This window comes from Syzygium oleosum, unplaced genomic scaffold (genome assembly GCF_021117445.2).
Source record: "Syzygium oleosum isolate NSW1041296 unplaced genomic scaffold, Sole_v2.1 Sole_v2.13, whole genome shotgun sequence".
Taxonomy (NCBI): domain Eukaryota; kingdom Viridiplantae; phylum Streptophyta; class Magnoliopsida; order Myrtales; family Myrtaceae; genus Syzygium; species Syzygium oleosum.
The window spans coordinates 7630086-7654039 of NW_026607497.1; the positions used below are offsets into that span (position 1 = coordinate 7630086).

Consider the following 23954-nt stretch of genomic DNA (forward strand, 5'->3'; position numbering starts at 1 on the left):
CAGTTGATCTTGGTTTGTCATCTTGCCAAGAAAATATTTGGGCAGAAAAGAACCAAAAAAAATATTGGGAATGCTCTGTTTACTTTAGGGATGCTCTGTTCAAAGTGGCCCCTGGAGATATTTTGTCACGTCGATTTGCTCTCATACTCTTACTAATAAGATAAATACGACCAATACTATACGCTCTTATACTCTTACTAAGATGCATACCACCAATACTATACTAAAGGTCATCGGTACTAGACATGTACTGGTAATGAAAGGGATTGATAAACTTTGACGGACCGACTAATGGCGATCGTGGATCTACCACCGCTGATCTCAGGGCCATTGGAAGTAAATTGGGTCCTAAGCCCACTGAGATAGATAAGCGCAAGTCCTTTGGCCGAATGAAGAATCACATGAATGTCACCATCGATAGTCGGGGAGCCATTCAACGTTGGCAAGGCTTTTTCCTAATAATCTTACATAAAGCTTGTTGGACAATGGCCTTCTATGCAAGTTGGAAAGAAACGACGCAGCTCTTCAGGGTATAGAATTCGAAGACGAAAAGGTTTGAACTTATGATAGTTAGACTAGTATGGTCTTAAAGCTCAAGGAATTAAGTGGTGTATTACTTTTGAGCATGTTCATAATTGAACATTGATTCGGCAAAGCAAATACAAAGGGGAGGAACAAGACAAGGTTCTACTTTAGACTTCGCCTTATGAAGTTTCGAAGTTTAATGTGGATGGATCTTCTTTTGGTACTCCAGGACCATGAGCTGGCTGATACTAATGAACCTGAAGTCTTAAGTTAAATCCCTAATTGTCTCGATGTTTCCTAAACTTTTTTTGATTATCTGCATACTCAGGACGCATTGCTCATCTATTCTAGTTCCTATGGATGGTTGGCTTTCCATCTTAGCTTTTGAGTGTAACTTGGTCGTTGCTTTGCTTAATCTCATATGAAAATGATGGCAAATGTAGATTTCCTTTAAACTTAGTGATGTCAATTCAATGTTCGGGGTTGTAACTTTAATTTAAGCTCTACAGATTGGCTTTAGTTTCTAAAGTCGTATTGCAATGTTTCGTCGATAAAAATATTTCTCGAAAAGAAAAAATAGGCGTAGATCCAAGAAGAATGAACAATCACCGAGTACTAATCGACGAAGTTTGATGATTGAATGGTTTAGATCAAGACCAACACTGGTGATCTCACAGGACGAGCAGCGGCTACAGGATCAATTGACGATAGTTCTGGACCAAATACTGTTCAGTGGTGATCAAAGACTAACTATCAATGACCGGGGAACGACCACCAACAATCGAAAACTAATTCGTTGTAACCAAGGCTAGATCAATGCTTAGGTTCGCAAGAAAGAGAGTCCAATCGAGGCTGATTATGACAAACATTCAGCACTCAAAATCAAACAAAGGCAACTTCCGATCGACCCGACAACCTGAGACTGAACAACCAGGACTTGCAGATCGACCCGACAACCTGAGACTGAACAACCAGGACTTGCAGCCGAACGACGCCGACTTGTGTATTGGCAACTAGTCACTGAGGTGCAATTTTGAACTGGAGCTCAAAATTGGGCCATTCGGACATCTCGAATCGATCAGTTCTAGAGGCACAGTGACGAGAAGAGTTCGAAGACCCACTGTCGGCTCTTCCAGTGTTTTTGCTAGCCTAGGGGAAAAAAGTAGCGAGAGGTCAAAATCCTGATACAGACTAAGCAAAAGCGTTGGGGTTTGAAGGAAATTGCAGGGTCGGCAGTACCTCAGAGCATGTCATGGTAGGCCATCTCTTGTCAAGTTAGAGTCAGTCTGTTAAGGCATTAAACCTGTCAAATTCTCGGGCATCCATCCATCAGGAGAGAGAGAGAGAGAGAGAGAGAGAGTGGGACTTCTCATTTATTTCCAATGATGTGAATTCCTTTACATACAAAATTTTACAACTTTGCTCATTAGCGAGCTCGTATACTTTCCTAACAAGAAGCTACAACAATATACAAACAAATAAGTGATCTGTTGTAGGTAATTGAGCAGTATGTGAGAAACTCGCTCAACCTAGACAATTAATTTACCACGGATATAACTAATTCAAAATGTCTCAACCCGCCGCAATTCAAAATTTTTTACTTGCTCTTCTTAATCATGCACAGACAGGTATCTCCCCGCTGATAAGAGCAAGATTCAAGGGCTTCATGTGCTCTTAAATAATGCATTTCTATTCATGGAAATCTTCATAGGGAGAGGATCCGCTGGAAGAGTCGCTCTCAAACGCTGTAGTCTCCCTTGGAGAAGACGGAAGGGATTCTCTTGCTTGTGACGATGAACCTGACAAGACATAGCAATATATGAGTCTCAAGACCAACTTTGAAGCATTCAGATCATGGCAAGCGAGTGGACCAATGCTCTTAAACCAGTTAAATATGCGATAATGTAGTAACTGCAAAAAGTAAAGAGAGAGACAGAGAGAGAGAGAATCCAGGACGAGAGAAAAAAAGAATTCCAGAACCAGCATCCCAAGCAGTATCTTAGGCCTTTCTGAAAGGGATTTTGAACCTTTGGTTGTTTAACAATACCAGCTTGGCACAGAATTTCTAGGAGATGAAACCTCGATCCCACCAGCAGTATCACGTGGCAGAAGTCCAAAAGCTATGAAAGTTAGCGGATACAAACTTCTAGCTCACTGACAATAGGTTGGCCATAATCTCTCTCGCTCTCTCTCTCTCTCTCACACACACACACACACACCCTGGACGTGAATGAGGATATCAATGTGTTTATACAGTTTTACCGGTTTGAAGTGGAGGAGCTAGATTCGCTGACAGTTCCACAAAACCTTTTTCTTTTCTGGTCCTCTTTGACTTCTCAGCTAGAGGCGAATAGAGGGCCAAAGGTATAATCCTGACAAATTGGAGAAAGAAAAACCACAAACCTTTCTGCCCTCTGGTGCGGAACTTCATCGTGTGTCGCCTAATGAGCCTCTTTGCTTTAGTTATGGTGAGCTGCCTAGCAAATGGAGAGAACTCCAAATCACTTTCACTCCATTCACCGTCATTTTCTGCTTCACCCCGCATTGTCCGTAGAACAAACTTCTTTGCCTTGCGACGTTGGGTGTTGAAAAGGCCTCTTATGGAAGTAACAAAACCATCACCTGCTCCGTCACTGGTACGCTTAGGCCAGGATATAGGATACTGTTCATTCTTCTCAGCCGGACCTCCTTCATCATCACTAAAATTTAGATCGCTGTCAGGAATACCAGTCCCATTGTGCTCTCTCTGGCTATGTGCCTTGTCTTTGAATTTTTTACCCTGCACGATATGTGGGGAAAGAAATATAAAGACGAAAATAATGGAAAAGGCTTAGCACCTCAAAAGACGAAAAGGCTTGTTGGGGAAAAGCATGGTCAACCATGTCAAAGTCTAAAAGCTTTAGCATGAGTCCCAACCGAAGGAAAAATATCACAATTTAGTGGTGTAGGTTGCAATTAAAGGCCACTCAATCAGGTTGCAATTAAAGGCCACTCAATTTGGATCTTTGTTTATCATGACTCTTCAATACCTGCATTCCGGTCACGGACTTCAGGACTCCCCAGATAATATGCTTCTTCACTCGCGAGAAGAGTCGTCTCCATGTGCCAGTAAACTCCACACGGTGAAATGTATCCATGAGCAACTTAAGATCATTCACAACAAATCTCGATCCTTCATAAGTTACCAACAGCTCCACCTATGCCAAAGAAAAAGAAGACTTCAGACGAGATGAGGTTGCTGCAGTTCTATTGCAACAACATTATTATGCATGGATAAGAGCAACCTGACTGATCTTGATATTGTGAAACTCCATTAGCTTTCGCGGTCTAGATCTTTTCTCATTGTGTGACTTTCCTAATTTCTTCTCTTCATGAGATGACCGACCAGATTTGGCGGGTCTTGAATCCTTGAGTTTGTTTCGAGAAGATTCATCTTGTTGCTCGGCAAAACCAAGTGGCCCACTCTTTGAGGAAGAAATGGCTGAAGAGTGAAGCTGTAAAACTAGTTCATTGGCAACAGATTCTGCAACATTTTCTTCCCATGATCTGTCAAAGGAGGATGTCCTTCTCAATTCCGGGGTAGTACCACAGACGAGGTTTGCTTTAAAGTTCTGCACCTTAGACGGCTTCAACCAGTTCCAGAGTTATTAAAAAACAAAGAGAGTCAGTAAGTTCTGATTTCAATGCTAGTGCTACATAATGAAAAAAGTCCATCAATATGATAAAGACAACAAAATTGGTCTGCATCACATGGGTAACTGATAGGAAGACTAACAATCATCAAGTGCAAAAAAATACCAGTTACTAGAATTAATATACTAATTACCCAAGCTGTACTTCTGCAAATTTCCCACTAATGCCATGATAAGGTAAATATAGGAAACCAGAAAATAGCAACAATCAAGTACTGATTGGCCAAATAAATCTCGGTAGAAGCAATCATATACTAGTTGCTTGAATAATAATGATTTACAGGTTTCCCATCAATGACACATTAAATAATTGAGGAACTCACTTGCAGTGTATCTGCTGGAGAGGACTGACTATTTGAGGGTACTGTAGGGACAGTAGATTTATAAGTAACTTCAGATTCTCTTGTTGAGGAAACATTTGATGTTGATGCATCCTGAGAGGAGCCTTTCTTCGCCCGTTTGGAGCTGACAGTAGTTGAAACCTTCCAGACTTCCTGCATTGTTGTAAACTATCAATTGCCAGCCTTGAAAAGGTTTACTGAAAACTATCAAAAGGACTACTTCTAAGGAGAATTGTCACAAATGTAGAAGAGAGCAAAGTCTAATCTAACCTGTCGTCTTTGAGAATCCTGCTCCTCTTCAGGGAAAAAATATTCCCACATCATTCTGTACATTGTCTCGGTCAAATGGATCCTGAGGGGGTAAATATCTACCTACAATGTCGGAAAATGGGTTGAACAAGACAACCTGTCATAATGAAATTTCAAGTTTCTATAGTATGTGCAAGTTTCAATTTTCTGAATTTATCCGCAATTCAAGCCCAACGTCTTTACACGATTTAAAAGCATATGCTCCTGCAGCCACTATATTATAACAGGGTTGTGACTATAGAAACAAACTGCATTACCTGGAAAAGTTCAAGAGGAGAATTCCCATCCTTGGGAGCTCCTTGTTTTGCATCGACCCGAAGCATGACCTCTCTGAAGATGGAAAAAGTGAAATATTCAACAATTCTTCAAATATAGTAAGAGAAATTTCACAAGGCACTTGTCTGACCTACCGGGAAAAAAATTTACACAGCACTTAACAATGCAAAAGAATGATATCTGAAAAATATAAAAGCATAGATAAAGCATGGAGATTTGAAAAGCAGTCAAATACTAAGCAAGTAACAATGCCTAGAAGACAAGTAATTAAAATGATAATGCAATACACATAGAAACGCTAATCTGTGCATGATGAAGAAAATATCTGAAGACTCGTCCATACATACAGTCAAAATATTCCTACTAGTATTGTCAAGAGTGGAATATATGACTACAACAGCGACGGCGGTTATTATTATGTGAGAGGTAAAAGACGAGGAATAGATAATTATTTGCCGAAAGATCAAGCACGATAGAATAAGTTAATTCGAAGGAGATTCTCAGAATCGTGAAGTAGGATCACATTCGGAAAGCCAGAAAGACAAACCAAAAACGAAATGCAATAGCAATAAATGTCATCGTTGGACGAATATCACATTTAAGCTTTGCAACTATAGAAATGCAGAGACCAACATATCAACAAGCAATACTAAAAACATAACATGACTAAGCATTGGCAGCAAAAGTACTTACTTTCCCCATTCAGGTGGAGGATTCCACGCAGATAAAAGCATATCGGACTTGGCATCAGGCAGGCAGTTCCTAACAACAACGTACTTAGTCGTAAAACGAGCAACGCCAACGTCCTTGTAGTCCCGGTCAAAATCATAAATCTGCCAGAATATTTATATTGAGGTACATACTCCATTATCATATGAATAACTCAAAGATAGTAAACAGTAGCTTCAGTTTGCCAAAAAGCAAATTTTAGACAGGTAGCAACCTCTAACCTAAAGAAGTGAGTATGAGAACAAGCTCATCTACAACTTTTCAGGTAGTATTCTTTGACTACTAGTTCAACAAATCCAGAGAGAAAAGAAAACAGAACCAACAAAAATGAGTATCATATGGAATATTTCATCTCTAGAACCATGGCCAATTTTAGACATCAACAAGTGCGATAGCTGACCACGAACGAGAACACTTTGATGTGACAAGATGCAATTTCATCATGGGTGAAAGCTAAATCTGACTATAATTATAGGAAACAAAACCCATGCGCTATCCTTTGACGTACTCACCATGTCATTTATCTCAGCCTCGGCAAAAGATTTACCATCTACAAGCATGCTCCAAACCACTTTGTTGATTTGTAAAGATATACGCATAGCATATGATGGACTTTTATTCTTCTCCTTCTCCATTAGTCGTAACTGGGCGGCTTTTTGTAGAGCCGCCCTAAGTGCTAAAGATGCTACCTTCCTTGATTTTTGTGCATTTAAAAGCTCTCTCTGAAGTCTTTGAACCTGCATAAATGAAGCTTGTATGCTTTGTGATGCAATACCCCAAAAGAAAAAAAAAATGCCATAATATCGATAGCAATTCAAAGGCAAAATTAAAAGCACGTGGAATGCATTGTTCATATTGCAAAGACTACCCAAAACTAAAAAAGCCGCAAATAACATCAAAACCATTCATAGAAAGAAAGGAACAGATACAAACAAAAGCCTTTTTATAAAAGACCAATCAAATCCTCGGAAAAAATCAACTAACATAACTGTCAGAAAGCCTTTATCTAATGTCCAGATTATTATTAAGAAGTTAAGGTTAAGAAGACAATTGTTTCAGTCAGAGACAGAAACTTCTGGACAGATGCCACCTAATACTATTAGAAATAATGCAGCAATAATGGGGTCATGTTACTGAATTCAACCTTCCATATCAAAGTTGCATGTCAAATTTTGACTTGCTATGACCGGACTGGCACCTCAGATAGGAATGCAAACATATGAGACAACAGATCAGAAAACTATGCATGTGACCACAAAATAAATTTAAAAAAGTGATTAGCACAAGAGCACTAAAACATAACAATAAATTAATAAATGCACAAAGGTCCAATAAAAAATGTGTGTTGTATGACTAACTATATAGGAATTTGCTCTTACAGCAAACCCTCCCTAGTAGTTCTATACCACAAATCCAATTACCTTTGGCCCAATTGAGATGGTGTCACGAATCAACAGAAGCAACAATATCCTTCCAAGACATTTCTGATGTACCAGATTCTCTTTTAATAAATTTTTTTATTATTCATCCACTCATATGATCACATTCACATCAAGCCCATCTAAGAACCATGAGTGTGCAAAAGCTTTTTCAAATAATTTGAGAAGTGCTGACAACCTAATTAATCCTCGGTATATTTACCAAAAAGCAATTAATCCTATGGTTACCATTAAGTCAGAAAAATAGACAAGGACTTCATTGGATCTTATAAGTTGGATTCTCACCAAAACAGTCTTTCCGCCATTTACCATCCATAAGTCAAATTCTTTCTCTCGATGTAGGTCCCCTGAAGTTTCACAGTTATGAGACAATTTTCTAATGTCATCAATTAGCAACTTCTGGTCCCACTCTCTCTGCTCCAGGTTGATTTTCGCAAGTTCTACTTCTTCCACCCCATCAGGAACCACTTCATCTGCCTCCTCTTCAACATCTTCATCACCATCATCAATTGGGTATGTCAGACTACTTTTCCGAGGCCTGACAAGTAACATAACTCCCGCTCATAATCGACACAAGTAAGCAACCGATATAATAACACAAATATTCTGCATTTCTGTCTATCCCAATATTACATATAAGTCCACAAAAGCCAAAATGTGGATTAAGATGGCCAGGAATATCTTGCTGTTCAACCTTCAGCAAAACTCAACTTAGGCCTCACAAATAACATTCGAGCTCATGCCAGGGACATATTAGCAACAATGGAAATTCATACACCAATTAACAAGAACATGATGATCAGAATTCATATCCTACCTCTGCTAGAAATTTTAAAAAACATTATCAAGCTCAAAAATAGGAACTAATCCTCACTTGGGGAGACGCGCAAACAGAAGATTCGTCAACACATCCAGCATAACCTGAAATTGGCGAGAAGTCATTGTTGCCGTTATATCATGAGAATTAAATGCAAGCTCTTTCAAGGGCTTCATCTGCAGCAGAGAATAAAACAAAGCAAGTGAGATCTTACACTAAAATTCGGTTGACTAGATAAAAGCCTCTGCTAAAGTTTAAACATAAAAAAATCATGTGCCTTCCTGAAAATATACAAACACCAGATAATGTGCATTCCTGGACAAGAAGAGAGCTATATCACCTTCAAATCTGGAGTCCCACCTTTGTGCCTTGTATAGCGGAAATACATATCACATGGCATAAAAACTCTTTCAAGTAGAGCACCAGTTCGCTTCACTTTAGCTGAGTTTTTTAGAATTTTTGGGAGCCACTGAAGTCCGGCCCCAGGATCAACATCAGTAGGTGCAACATGAGCTTGGACTTTCTCCAACATGACAGAGAGCTCCATGCGTTTCCATGTCATTTCAGGTTGAGAATCTGGAACGTTTATCTTTGCAGATCCAAGTGCTTGTTCAATAATTTCATGCCCAAGATGGAGAACAGAATGAAAGGATCGTGCCAAAACACGGCCACTAACAGCAGCAAGCAGAAACCTACCCTGATTAGGTAAGAATCATAGCATCACATCATGAGAACCATTCCAAGGAAAGTTGCTCCTGCTCTATTTTCTAAGATTACTCAACAAGTTCATTGAACTTCATTCACAAATCATTAGACACACCTACACACATAAACACACACGCATGCACGCACACAAACATATTTATGAAAGGAGAAACGGTAAACTGTTTCAGGGATGCCTTCTACAATTAATAGTGTTAGTTACATGCCATACAATTTTCAAGGAGGGTAATATCTGTAACAGACTCTCCTTCACATGTATCTTTGACTCTGCCTTCAAAAGCTCTCCATCAGTTCATACAAGTCTTGATTATTCCCACTGAAAGACACGATTCAAGCGATTTTTTACTCTTTCATGACATTCTCTGATGTGTTGACCAGATCATTAATCATGACAGTCCATGCAAAAAGAAACCCAACAAATGGTACTTCCAATGGAAAGTTCCTTGTGAAGAAAAGGATAAGGCAAGGAAAAAAAGAAGATTCAGCAAAAATATCTACTGACAGGATCAAAATGCCTATTCAAGAGATGTTTCTGATGAGAGAGATTCTATTCAGAACTTACATTGGCTTCTTCCGAATGTAGATTAAACTGCGGCTCAATAACATTCACCATAAAATGCCGCGTGCCCTCCTCCTCAGAATCATTTGTACTTCCATTAATCACTGGCACAAGCACCCCCAACAATCAGTTTTTTTATTGCTCATAGAGGCATTCAAGTATATGAAATAAAGCAAGCATAGTATTTAGACTTAAGATACAGCCCAAAAATAAGAAAAGTATGACTTCAGAAGAACTTCATGTGGGCCAGTAGTGACATTCCATTTAAAATTACAACCCATGTTAAAGGACACTTCAAAGCCAGTAAGAAGTGTCACTTGATTACAAAGCTTCTTATTTTGGCTGTTTTATGTAAGGACTCATTCAAAGCATTTGTTTAGTAAAAGTGACTCTATACATTAGTTGGGTTAATATTTGGATTTTGAGAGTATAAGTACAGCTTTTGGTTAGCTTAGACTATCGGACATGTACTATTATCAAAGGCTAGACATTTTGGTGGAATCCCCAGCCACTTCTGCATTCTCCAACCTCTTACGCTTCTTACCTCAAAAGGAGAAAACAAATAATAATTCTGAAAGTTCTCAGTAAAAGCAAAAATAATGGTTTACTGTCCCTTCTCATGGTTTACCGTCTCTTCAGGAACAGTGCTACATCAATGTCTTCTTCTTCTTCTTCTTCTCTCTCTCTCTCTCTCTCTCTCTCTCATCTGCACACCAAACTTCTTCGGCCCAGAGTCATCTTATCGGCCCATCAGAATTAGTGGGTCCCAACAGGTTTAACATGGGGCCACCAGATTCAGCGAATCAAATTAATATAATGTTGCAAGCACTGGGTCCATTTGAAGTGGCTCGTGTCTAGACGAGTTCTGAACTACTTTGCCACATCTGGTCTAGGGCCAACTCACATCCCAGCAGTATAGGTACCAACCGTACCATTGCCCCAAGGGCCAAGTCCAAGCATCAACCCATGAAGTGACATAAGTGGATTCAGCCCATTATGCTCTAAGAAAGCCTATATTGCGGGTTGGCTCATTCTAATTGAAATGACTATTCTTTACCATTAAATAATCAAGACCCTGAGATATTTCTGCAGAACCTAACAATGATACTTTTTCTAAATTTGCATTATCTAACAGGCATGCAATCCCCATATCTCCAAGTAGTGAGGGCATAATTGTAAATTAGCTTCTACAGTGACCTAAGGGTACTTCTAAAAGTTTCAATGCCCTAACAAAATTCAGGATAGAGGGTAAGTCAGATGAGACCAAATTTTGGGGACTTAGATTAACATTTCATGATGACAACAACTTCAGTTCACACAAAAAAGTCCAGATTTATCATGATGAAAAAAAAAAACCAAACCATTTGATCAGCCCATCTAGATTTAAATTAAATAAAGTTATCAAATGACACTTTCAACGAAAAATAAAACATCAACTCAACAAATTAGTTACTTTCAATCAATCTCATGAGTATACAGACATACCGATGGCAGCAGACGCTGAATTCTCTATCTTGACTGAAGATGATGGAGATGAAAGCAATGCTGAAGTCTCTGCAAGTTGTGTGGAAGGAGAACTCCCACTATGGCCAGAAGAACAAGCCTTTCCCTGATCATTCTGATGCACATCAGCTCCATCATCTGCCTGGTTTTCCCGATGTAACCTCCTTTGCGCATAAAGCCGTGAAGGAGAAGGCTTGGGAGGCTCAAATGCTTTAGATATTCCACCAACCCAAGACCAAACAGCATCTCTGTTCTCAATTGTCCACAATAGCTTCAAGCCATAAACAAACACACGTTGACAATTATCAGCTATTAGCACATTGTATCCATCATCATCACTCTGGTCAGATCGTGCATGCTCATCACTCTCGCTTCCATTTTCAAATTCAGACCTGACATAGGTCATCTCAAGATTTCTCCTGCCACCCTCTTGCCATGCTAATAACCTGGCAGGATCAGCTTTTGGGGCCTGTCTTCGTATGGTAAAATAATCAGATGACAGCAAAAAACCATCATCACGATGCTTCTCGGTGCAATTAATTACACGATTGCCCTTCTCACTAGGAACTCTATCCATGGATATGGATTGCGAATTTTTCCTTGTCCCTTGACCTGCTTTTGCAAAAATGGGACCATTATCAGTGTCTTTATACAAAAATGCCTTGGGCATGTGAAGGTCAAGACCCTGGTAAACAAGATCAAGAGGTTCACGCTTGCATTCAAATGTGTATTTCTGCTTCCCCCGACTATAACACATTTCATACTTCAGCTTTGTCATATTAAATGTTAAACCTTCGGCAGGGTCATCTTCAGCTAAGGGGACATGTTTTAAGCAGGTAGGAGTAGCATCTACTCGCAGCATAAACTCTGTCATCACCTTGTCTAGGGAAAGGTTGCCTGATCTGACAGCTCTCGGAACTCCAAAACGAGGCCATCGAGAAAAACTGCGCAGCTTGTGAGGAGGATTATAATTCATACTCCAGAACTTTAATATCCAAGCCAAGTCATGGGCCCCGAGGTTGAATGTTGGTGAAACGTTGGGAGTACTTTCAGAAGGATGGGGACCACAGATGGTTTCATCAACAGCAACATCAGCTCCCTGAGTAGACTGGTATTGTTTCTCAGATTGTGGAAGAGGTCTAAAAGAGAAATTCCACCTGAGAGAGAGAGAGGTAGATCTGAAGGGGTCAAACACTTTTTCACGAGGCTTTCCTTCATTGGGAAGCGCAAACAAATAATGATTGAGTGGATCGACAGATTCGCACTCCCAGTCCATCGTTACTTCAAGTGCAAAAGCTGGTGTTTCCAGGAAAGCATCAGATAAACCTGTAGGAAGTTTTAAACTGCGGTTCTTCCCTAAACTTTCCAAGCTGCTCAAAAGAATCTTGAAATCCTTAGCAGAAACATAAACTCGACCATCTGATTGCTGGATCTCCATATATCCCGAAACAAATTGAAGTTTGTCAAGCTTTTCATAAGGATCAGTTGTGGCAAGAACAAACCATCTCGTTTCTAAAAAGAATAAGGTGATGTTTCCATGGATGTAATTTCTTACTTCATCCCACCACGGCAAGCTCCGCTCTTTCTTTGGTGGCTGAATTTGTGGTGTAGTATTCCTAAGGCTCAAATTCGCCCGGCGAAGTGCAACAGTGAAAGCATAGCTCACATCAGCGAAAGATGGTTCATATCCCACTCCAAATGAAATTTGTGCTTTTTGAAAATATATAGGCAAATCAAAGTATGTTTTCACTGGAGGAGTTGTGCCACTAACGGATCGAAGCAGGCAGACCTTTCTCCATCTACCAATAAAGACATCTTGGTGTATCTGGGGTTGAAAACATGTTGCCTAATTCCAAAAAGATAAGAAACATGTCAGCTGCCTAGGAAGATATGATATGAGTCGGACAAAGCAAGTGACTGAAGCTAGCAAAGAACAGAGAAACATTCATCAACCCTTGAAAAGAAAGAGAGCTAGAAATTAGTTATAATGCAAAAATTGCACAGAGCGGTTGATGGATATTACTGCTTCCAATCAACGCTACACTTGTTCTGTTAAAAAACTTGTATATATGTGTTCCACCTTAGGGGAACAAAACTTACACCTGAATAGCAATATCATCATAACCACAATGCTATTGTGGATAAACCAAAGTCTCATCTCATATTTCCATAGAATTCACTCGAAAGCAGCTTCTATAGATTGCAGAACATCCATTTTGGCAATGTTCATACATGAAAAAAATGCCTAATGATGAATACTGACAGGTATAATCTTTATTTTCGTTTGAAAGAGTTACTGTCAGTTAGTATCTTCTTAGGAGTGTATCTATTCATAGCCTCGCTCAATCCAGTAAAGGCAATCCTGAAATGCCTCACTTTCTAAACTTACTACTTAAAGTTGCACAAATCAACAGGTTCCAGTAGCCTTGTATTCAAAAACATTACCTAAAACAATAGGAGATATACTTAAAATCAGAAAACCCATATCAATAGGCAACAAAAGGTCCTCCTTTAACTCAAAAAAAAAAAAAGGACCCTCTTAACTAAATAATAGTATCTTTATGACAGATCCTCCCACTCAACCACCAAAAGGCATTTCATATGAACCAGAGTAACAGAGTGGACTTAAAAAGGTAGAGCAGAAAATAAGGAAAATAAACCAAAACATAACAAATTTTACCTGCTGCGCCAGAATTACACGGCCCTCACATTTACCAGAAGTTGCTGAGAACATAGGATGTGTGTAATTCCTTAACTGAACAACCAGAGTACCTGTGTGCAAGAGAATATTTCTTCCATAAAGACGAGAAAATGGAATGTCATTTTCACAGCATACAGGATCAAGTTTCCTGAGTATATCTATCATCCCAGCATCTCCACCATCAATGCTAGTCAAGCTTAAATCTAAATCGGTGGCAGATATTGAAAGAAGTGAAGTCCTGCCAGCACTAGGCCTAAATCCAGCCTGAAACCCTTCACTGCATGCCCCTGAACCTTCGGAAGGTCTTAACTTCTGACAAGCCTGGTAATAAGATTGAAATGACCTTTTGTATATTCCTTCTTCGAGTTCGCGCGAGGAAGATGGATCTTGTCCATCTATTTCAATTCCATCATTATTAAATTTTCTTTCTTGAGCAACATCACTTGTCTCTGCACTTCTACTACATAAGTTGCCTTTCATTGCTTCATCAAGATACTTCATTCTGACAGCTAACTCAAAAGCCTCATTCTTCATAAGCTGATAATGCTCATCAAGCCAGCCCTGAATAGGTTCTTCCTCGATATCAGCAGTCAGTTTACGTATGCCAAACTTTATACACCCCAATTTCGACAAACTAGACTTTTTTGATTTCGAGCTTTCTTTCTTGAATGGCAATATGAGCATGGTTTTAGCAGCAGCTATAAGCTTCAAGGCCCGTAACATATCCTCGATGGAGTCATCAATGGCACGCAACTGTAGCCTATATGGCATACATATATGAAAATGAAGACCTTGCACTATCCAATCCCATTTAGTAACTGAAGATACTTTCACATCAGATGAAGCACTACTGGTACTAGGAATACGTGAAACTTGCATCCGGGTGCTTTTGATTACTCTAGCCCCATTAAAACTTAGAGTAAGTCCTTCAAAGAGTACTCCTATCCGGGCATTTTCAGAAAAGATAGACTGAATTTGAACCAATGCATCAACCCCATCTCCAGCCTCTGCTGATACAGTCAACGTCTCCACGTCTATTGCAAAAATAGACTCCTTCTTGTGTTTGGCACTTCTTCCCAGTTCCTCAGCCATTTCTTTACTCTGATGAACATTTCCCTGAGAAAAGACATCATCATTACTGATACTACCCAGTTGCTGAAGCTTCTGATGATGCATCATAGATTTCAAATTCAGAACAAGTTCGAATAGCGATAGATGTACATCAGGCTCCCACCGCACCGTAATATTGGTTGCACTGAAAAGGGAGCAAACAGAAATCTCTTTGTGACCACCAGACCGTCGTACAAATTTAGCATTTTGCATGTCAAATACAGTCAATCCTGTAGAAGAGTGATGCTCCTTCATGTTTTCTTGATAAATTGATCTGGCTCTTTCGAGCTCCACCTGGGTTGTCTGTTTCTCTTTGTTTACGCACACAGAGAGGTGAAAAATGTCAAGCGTGACAGAATAGTTCAATGTCTTGCATTCTCTGTGGACTGTGGACATTATGGTTGCACTACGTGGAGTACCATCAGCAGAAACACTAACTATGACCCGACCACCCTGTGACCCATAATTCACACGCTTGGGATCTGCAACAGTCATATTTTCCAAGCCTGCCTCACCACAAATGTTTATAGAACATCGCTCAAGATTAAATTGTATGAGTCGAGTCCCTTTTCCTGATTGCTTAGATGCCCGGCCCCCTTGGCTCTGTCCTGATCTCTTTCTAGAAGCAGAAAGACTTTTGAAAAGAGCTTGAAAAGCTAGAGCAGTTGATATGAGGGATTCAACCCGCTTTAAGGTAAAATAAACACCCATACCAGTAACGTCAACTGAAAGAGCCAATTTAGATCTAGTAATGTCTTCTTCCGATGACTCCATGTCCTTTTTGCCCCAGTCTAGACTCACCTTAGCTATGTGCATCAAGGAACCAGAATTTGATTCAACACCAAAAAGGTTTTCTTTCAAACATTCTTGATACTCATCTTCCATATGCAGATTTATCTCACCAAGCTCCATGTGAACAGAAGGGCCTGTTGTAGATATATTATTTGCAAAGATGTGCGAGGATTGTGAGCAACCCTGCAAAAAGAAAATTATGAAGGATACCCAAGAAACTAAAGTGAAACTTATGCTTTGTAGGATCAATAACAAGAAGATAAAGATGAATAGACTAAGTGCATTTTACATAGACACTTGAGCAAGAACGATTAACAGGAAAAACTATATGTAAATTATAACGAAAGATAAAGGCAAACCTGCTGAGCAAGAAACCTAAGAGCTCTATGCAAGTGATTAGAACTACATAAAGAATCATCCTCAAAAAGTAGATTGCAAGTAATAGGAAAAAATTAAAAGACTTTGATAGAGAGAGAGAGAGAGAGAGAGAGAGAGAGAGAGAGTACAAATTACATTTTTAGCGAAAGTCAAAGGAAAAATTTCATCTGTAAGGACTTATATGCATTATCATAAATATGGTAAATGTGCCACAGAGATTTTGAAATCGAGAAGTAAAAGAATCAAAATGGAGAAGAAATTATCTCCGGTGAAAAAACCTTACCCATTTCCTAGAAAGCATAATACTGCAAGGCGAAGCCCAATTAAGAAGTTGATCCAGAGGAAATGTTTTGGATTGATTATGACGGTTCAATGAAAGATTCATCCATCCTACAAGGTCTTCCCATAATCAACATATTCATCTCGCTATGAACAAGAAACACTAAAAAGACTGACTCTGGAATTTTCTAAGTTGAGCAATATCACTTAAGTTTGCACCAGTTTAAAAGCAAAAGTGTCCCCATGTTTAGAAGGTAGTAACCAGCTGACAGTACTTGGTTGATGACCAACAGTTCTTGTTAAATTAGCAACACTTGGGACGTGGCCAACTTTTCAGTAAGAAATTAGCCTGGGAGCTAGAAGTAGAATCCCTTCAATGTCGTAGTCAAGACAAACTCTTACATCCTCAAATCTTGTAGTTTAGACATGCCTTCTGCATATAGTAAGTCTGCCATCCTAAGTTCAGTTAAGTGATTTCTAAAGAATGGAGTGTTAAGGCACAGTGGCGTATCAACTGAAGCAGCACAATTCAGGGGGACAGCAAATTATCTACATAAAATTTCTAGCTACAAACAAGTCCAAGTACCCAAAAGCTCATAGCAAACTCACATGATACAGAGGCAAACCACTGAAGCTGTATAGCACAATAGTTATCTCAGGAGCTGAGAGAGTACAAGTCCACATGATAGCTTTAGAATCTGATGATAGTGACCTCTTAGATGTCACAGTTGGCTCCTGCAGCACCATTTTCTTCTTCTTTGAGGACTGGAGATGCAACCACGGTTTTAATCTACTTATGAATACGTTGCACTGAGTACCTCCCAATTTGACATCAACTTCAGCTCTCACTGGCAATGTTGGCTGAAAATGAATAATTTATTACATGAGATAATAAAATTACAAAGAGAAGAGCGAGCTCATGCAGTCAGGCTTATTAAAGCTAAGAAATGACACATAATAATTGACAAGGGTATCAACACATAAGAATACAGTTGCAGACGTAAATGTGAAGTGTGTCAACAATCTACAAGCCTCTTTCATGCCATGTTGCAGCCCCGTTGATGATTCTAAAGAATTCAATTAGGTGGAGAACTTAAATTGATAGTTTTCATCGTCATACTAAAATTAGAAGGTTTATGAGACAACTCCGCCAGCCTTCTTAGGAGTCACAAAGTAACTCTGATGTGTTATAAGCTTTAGCACAATTACAGAATGGGGAAAAATATTGAAGTAATGAGAACACACAGTTCAACTTGGCGATTATGCACAACTAAAAGAACAGGCCTATGCAATATACAGGTCAAAGTAGACAGTACTTATGATCGTAATTGAAAACAAAAGTTGCTTATTGATTAAAACGTAATACCATGCAAGGTTTAAGAGAGATGGAATCCTTATTTAAATCTAACTTAAAAACACATTTCATACAGCTTTCATAGCTTACACAAATCATTCGTAGTTCCACGCTAGGAAAAAAAGCTAATAAGACCTTATAGGCATCTTTTTACTTCAAGAATGTTGAATAACTAATAAGTGTGGTTAGAAGTAGCAGCTGCAGGATGGTTTTGGAGGTAAAGCGCAAATAGTCAATGGTTATTCATGGTTTTATCAACCCTAGCAGATAAGACATCATTTATTCTCTTCTGTTCCGAAACCTAGTAATGATTTACTACGGATGATTTAGTTCATTTTGGTGCTATTTTTTTTAGTCCATGAGGGATTAGAACAATTGTCAAAGTATCCTGCATCACTTACAAACGAGATTTATGTCGGCATATATGCATGTATCTCACTCTTGCTTTTGTATGGACATTCTAAGGTGAAATAAGAGCAAACTTTCAATTGTTCCTTTCCCGTTTAATAATTCATCTCACATGTGGATTCTTGTTCGTTTCAATCCTCATTCTTCAACTTCATGTGCATTCTTCATATGATTTCGTTCTAGCTTGCATATGAGGGAGTGTTCAAGTATCCCACATAACTTATCCGCAGGATTTATGAGAGCCTTATATACCTTATTAGTTTACACAATCTGGTTTAGACTTCCTCACAACACCAAGGTATTCTTGGTTCTCAACTTTCGGAAACCTAAGGCAAGTGCTATCTGTACCGCTTCTTCGGTGTAACATAGATAAGTAACATTATTTCCAACATGCATTAAAGTTCAAACTTTCACCAACTTCTTCTCCCTTTATCAATGAACCTATCAGACTATATGCATTAGCCAGGATATGATGGACCCGTGACCCTCTACAGCAATTTCAAAAAATCTTCTTTTCTGAATCAAAAAATAGAACATGACTCACCTCTAGAGGAATGTACACCAGAGATATGACATCAACCTTCAGAATCTCCATAAGAGAACTGCCAGCTTCTCTTAGCAGCTGAAATATCACAGATAATTACTGTTTAGAAAGGACGAAATGGAATGGAGAATACGAAACTGAAAAGCAAATAACGGATTCACAAACTAGTACATAAATCTCGCTGAATTCCACTTGAATGTCAAGACGTGTACTCTCCCCCACATCCTCCGTGGATCGAGTTTTCAAGCATCTAAATTGAATGCCCGTGATGTTATTCTCTACACGCAGGTCATGCTCTTGATGACTAAACTTAATATCCACTTTTGGCAAACTGAAGGAAACCTGTCGAAAAGGAATTGTTTTCATTCAATAAAAGATTGCAACCAGTCAAGGAGCTTCAGATTGCAATATGAATGAAACTCTCAAACTTAAAGTAGATGATTTATGTAATCACCTAAAGTTGTTATATCCAGAATTGAAGAGATGATGCAAATGCTGGACCGTCATCAGAGAAAAACTACTGCTGTATTTGAGTTTTAAATTTAAAAGGCTATCATAAACTTTGCTTGGTATGAAGTAGGGGACCATCAGAGGAACCTTTGTGCTTGCTGGGAGGTCACATGTAAACCAAGTTAGAAGGGTGTGTCACTATTACAACTTGTTTCTTAAGAATATAACTGTTGTTCAGAAGCAGTGCTGTAGTCTGTTCAAAAAAATTTCTGCTCTCCGGGAGATGAATAGAAGTAGTATAGTTGGTGACAACATGGATGGCATGATTACTGGGGCATTTGTTTCCCAGGCAAGCACCAAGAAACTGATCGCCCCCACTTATGAAATTTTTTATATTTCTAAACATCAACAAAAAAGTTGGAAAGGATTATTAAATTTAATTAACCTTTGGAATATTTATAAGCACCAGCCACTTTGATTCTCCATCCTAATCTCTTTCATTCTTCGTGGAGTTTCCAATGATGTCCACCATTCATTTCTTATCTTGTCTTTTGTTTAACTAGTCATGATGAACTGCTATGTGGTTTTCTATTGCAGGGTAGACGTAGCAATAGTTAAGTACCAAACATTAAAAAGAAACTTATATTGCCAAAAATGCACACACATATAAAGTCTTTGTCACATGCACGAACCATGCTGCTATGCTGAAATCATCTAAAATCTTCTGTTGCATTTGCCTTTGTCTTCTCTGCCTTTATTTCAATCATTCTTTCTCCACAAGTTGCAGTACTGCAAACAACTTGATCATCTTAAAGTAACCAGTAGCTTGCTGGTACTTCTATATTCTTTAGTCATTTCTTAAAATTGAAAACCACAATTCATTGAATTCTTTGTTTATTCCTTCTTTTAGCCTACACTAAAAAATTTTACAACACCAAAATATGCCAATATACTTTTCGAAAAAATGGTCCTACAAATTAGTATAGTCAATCAAAGCCCCCCCTAAAACCCCATAAGACAATTTATCATGCCAATGAGAGGTTATGCTACTTTCTTGAGCCAAACATGACCCTTAGATAGTAGTGGCAATATAAACTCACAATATTCCACCAAAGAAAGAAACAAAGAAAGTTCATAATGCATGTTTTGTGGAATATCTCATATGATGCAACAATCAGCCTGACACTGAATAGACTGCATTTGTCAACATCATCAAGAATTGAACAATTTAGTAAGTCAACCATTCCAAGAAGCTTGGTTAGTATGGATTCTGAAGACATAAATTGTCAATGTGGTATCGTTCTACAATAGAAATTACCATAATACATCTTTTTCCATTTGGAACTGAATGAAGTTTTTTTATAGTGTGATCCAAGAGACAGTGATGTGAGTGTGTAAAAATAGCTCAATCACTTATGGAGCCCAAAACATCTTTACATTAACATTGCACAAAGCTTTATCCTTGTCAAAAGCATCAACCATATTAGAAGGCAGTCTTGTCTATTTTTAAGACATAACCTTATCGCAATTTGCACCCTTTACAAAAAAGAAACTTTAAAAATGTGCTGCTTAGTTAACGAAGATCAAGTTTGGAGTGGGGCAATAAAATTCCTCATTTTCCTTGTATAATAAGAAGTGTTTAATTGGTCGGACATAAATTCTATTTTTCCCATCAAATCCCTACAGCTCTCTGCCCATCAAAACATAAAACAATTAGGCGAAAAGATGCCACAGCGAAGAGAAAGTCCATGTAATGTAGTACAAGGACAAAACTAGAGAGGCAAGGTTACTACAAGGCACCAGCTTGTAATGCAATAAACTCACTAACCTTCTCAGGAAACATCAAACCGTACTTTGAAAGTGCTGCTTGTTTTCTGGGTGGATTTTTGCCAGCCGCAGAATCAATAGTTCGCTCCATCTCTGTAGAAAATGTATCAGATGACCTTTTGTCCTTCGAAAAAAGTGACTCATTCAGGTTCATATTGACTTCTCCACTATGGATGTCTAGATTGTTGATAATTACACCAACTTCCCTACGTTCAAAAGAGCAAAGCAGAATAATTAAAAAATAGACCAAGACTGTTGTATCCAAAGCTACAAAAAAAGGTCATCCGTATGTTGAGAGAACACCATAATGACAAAGTAATCACACACTGCAATTACATTTGAGAGAAATAAATGGGTGGGGAAAAAATCACCTATCATGACCGAACTCGCAAGAAAGAAGCAACTCCTCACAGCTCAAAGGTGCAGAAGACCTCTCCATACCAGCATGTGCCATCTGGTTGGAAGAGTCACCATCGAGATTACATGACTGGTCACAGCTCAATCGTGATTCACCCAGGTAAACCAGAATAGGTGATATCTGCAGCTTAACCAACAGATTACGTTTGGAGCCACCATCTTTAGATATTTCCACTTTCAAATCTTTTACTTCAACAGTAGCCTTGGGAGTCTGCCATTTACAAACACCCGATTAAGAAAAATATGAAATCAACCATGCAGTGTTCTCCATGCTCATGAAAAAAAGCAAAAGGACCAAAGACTTCTTTAGACTGAACATAGGAAAAGCAAGTTGTGGAAAGCAAGAATTCCATTTATATTATCTCAGCAGCCAAGCGTCAAATAAAAACATGGCAAGACCTGGCAGCCTAGCAAAATATATTTTAACTGATATGCCTGGCTTTAATACAGCTTCAAGTTCGCACCAACTAATAAAAGTACTTTCAGACACACCACGTGCTAATCTAGCAATTGGAATATCAATTTTTACAAGAATCGTAGCGTCTCAGGAAAAAAAACTACAAGAATCCTAGCACCTTAACAATAGGAGGAAGGGTGGGATGGCTGGCAAAGGGGACCATTACACGGTAACAAGAACATGAAGAGAACATGGCTACCTAGAGTATGGAATTTGAGAGATTGAGCGACTAATTCCATTCCCCGGTCCTCTCCCCTTTAAGTGCCTATCTTGGTCCAACCAGTGTCAATACATATCTCTGCTGCGAGTCTATGTGTGTATGCACAAGTGTAAACAGAATGTGGAGTTGTTAAATAATCATGCATAAAGATTACCAAATCATTCACCTTCCTTGTACTTCCTAACCAACCAATTACTGCCAATTGACTATTTTCTTCAACACCTAAACATACTTAGCACTTTGCTAAAAAGTAACACACCCAAAATCTCTCAAGGATAGAATTACCTCAGTGATCCTCTTGAAAAACAAACAAACTCAAAGTGACTAAGTCAAAACACTTCCAAAACAAATCACGAGTACATAAACCAACATTTAAGAATTGCAAGTTACCTTCAATGCCAAATCTGTAATACTAATAGACAAAAACCTTGCAATATTGGCTACAAGCATCCACTTTCCCCTGCCTGAAGTGCGGGGTCTCCGACTTTTGACTTTCTGCTTGCTTTTATTAGGAGGCCTGATCACAACCTCTAAATCAGATATCAGCACTTGTAGCTTGGGATCCCTCGAAAAAAAACCGGCCCCAAGCTTGACAAGAGACTGTCTCAGGCTGACTCTAATTTCTCCAACAGACACAGATTCGATGGGACCCTGCATATTGGCAAGTCAAATTCATCAACCACAGTTTACATTTCCTAGAATCCAGTTAGCAAACGAGTTCTTTCAGTCCTTTGAGCCCAGATCCCCAAAAATCCAAAAAGAGTCCATGTTGTATTACATGATGCATGCATGACTTCCCTGACTAATGTTGTTTTCACCTTGCCTGGGGTATATTGTCTCCACTCCATTAAGGCCGGAAGGCAAGAGCACAATCAGTGACATTTTGTCATAAAGAAACTCTAGATTGGCAGGTGATTAGGAGCATGGAATTTGAATATGAGTAACCGGATTGACCGGAGTAGATGCCTAAGATTTCTAAAAGGTTGAGTTTCTCTATGAAGAAAACTTTAGCAGACCAGTCATAGAAGTGAGAAAAGAACCTTTTTAAACTTCACCACAATGTCTCGTAAACATTTCCACCCACCAACTTTAAAGGCAACAGAAGCTCCCAAAACCCGGCTTAAAGTCCAAGCGACCAATCGAGAAGCAAAGCTGCAAGGAAGAGGAAAACGAAGACATGGATTAAAAAAAAAAACAGCTGAATAAATGGTACAAGGGCAATCCACCGATAACGAAGCCAAAAACAAAGGTACATAATTTCTGCGAAGTAACATTAGCATGAAAACTTGCAAACACTTAAACTCCATCAGATGAAACAGCATTATAAACCCCATGCAACAGCAAGGGCAACCTTATATCCCCAACATGGTCAACTTTCTCTGCGCAAGCACAACTCTATGTTTTTTCTGTTTGTTACATGAAGTGGCAAATTGAAAGTAAGCTTGGCCAATGCTAAACCATGGACGGACGAATTCCGCGAAGCAAGACACAGCAACCATCGGAAGAACCAATAAAACATGTCCTCCGCCGGAACTATACCCTGCATGGGACGAATTCGATCGAACGACCACGCAATTTTTCCCCGACCAGTCACTTTGATCGTCGCCAAACGGTTCCCATTGCTCGCTCGGCTCCGCTCCTTCCACCACTCGCCAACAGTCACTCAAAAACCAAAGTCACCGCACGCCGCTCGCATTTCTCTCCAAACGGCCGCAAAATCCCTTCTTTTCTCCCGATCCACCACGAAGGCTTAAACGCGATCGACACGTCGTGTCTCAAACCGATCGGCAGGCAGAATTTCAAGAGAGCAAAAGAGAAAAAGAAAAAAACAAAAAACAAAAGCGGAATTCCCACGGGGGGGAGGGGGACATACATGAAGAGCAACCACAGCACAATGGAGACCAGCAGGAACCCGAAGAGGAACTTGGCCGGCGAAGCGGACGCCATTTCCCGCGCGGGGCAGGGGCGGGGGCGGTGGCGGGCGGTCGCCGGCGCCCGATCAGGACGGCCGCGGGCGGCGGCGAGGAGGAGGCGGCGGCGAGGGGAGGGAGGGGGAGGAGGGGGATGGGTGGGGAGGGGAGATCATAGCAGTGGTCGTCGTCGT

General features: G+C 39.5%; 1 protein-coding gene across 1 annotated transcript; it reads right to left on the reverse strand.

The window, feature by feature from the left end:
* Positions 1-1882: 1882 nt before the first annotated feature.
* LOC115675693 (protein SABRE) lies at positions 1883-23881 on the reverse strand. The gene is made up of 23 exons (XM_056317415.1): positions 23724-23881; positions 22891-23002; positions 22241-22501; positions 21128-21384; positions 20758-20962; positions 18651-18821; positions 18480-18557; positions 16783-17034; positions 13594-15699; positions 10896-12759; positions 9414-9514; positions 8469-8825; positions 8186-8304; positions 7597-7849; positions 6385-6609; positions 5837-5976; positions 5125-5197; positions 4829-4930; positions 4541-4711; positions 3810-4151; positions 3555-3722; positions 2929-3304; positions 1883-2324 (listed from the first exon to the last, which is right to left on the reverse strand). The coding sequence occupies exons 1-23, from the start codon at positions 23795-23797 to the stop codon at positions 2215-2217; spliced, it is 7917 nt and encodes a 2638-aa protein (XP_056173390.1). The 5' UTR covers positions 23798-23881; the 3' UTR covers positions 1883-2214.
* Between the last annotated feature and the right edge of the window lie 73 nt (positions 23882-23954).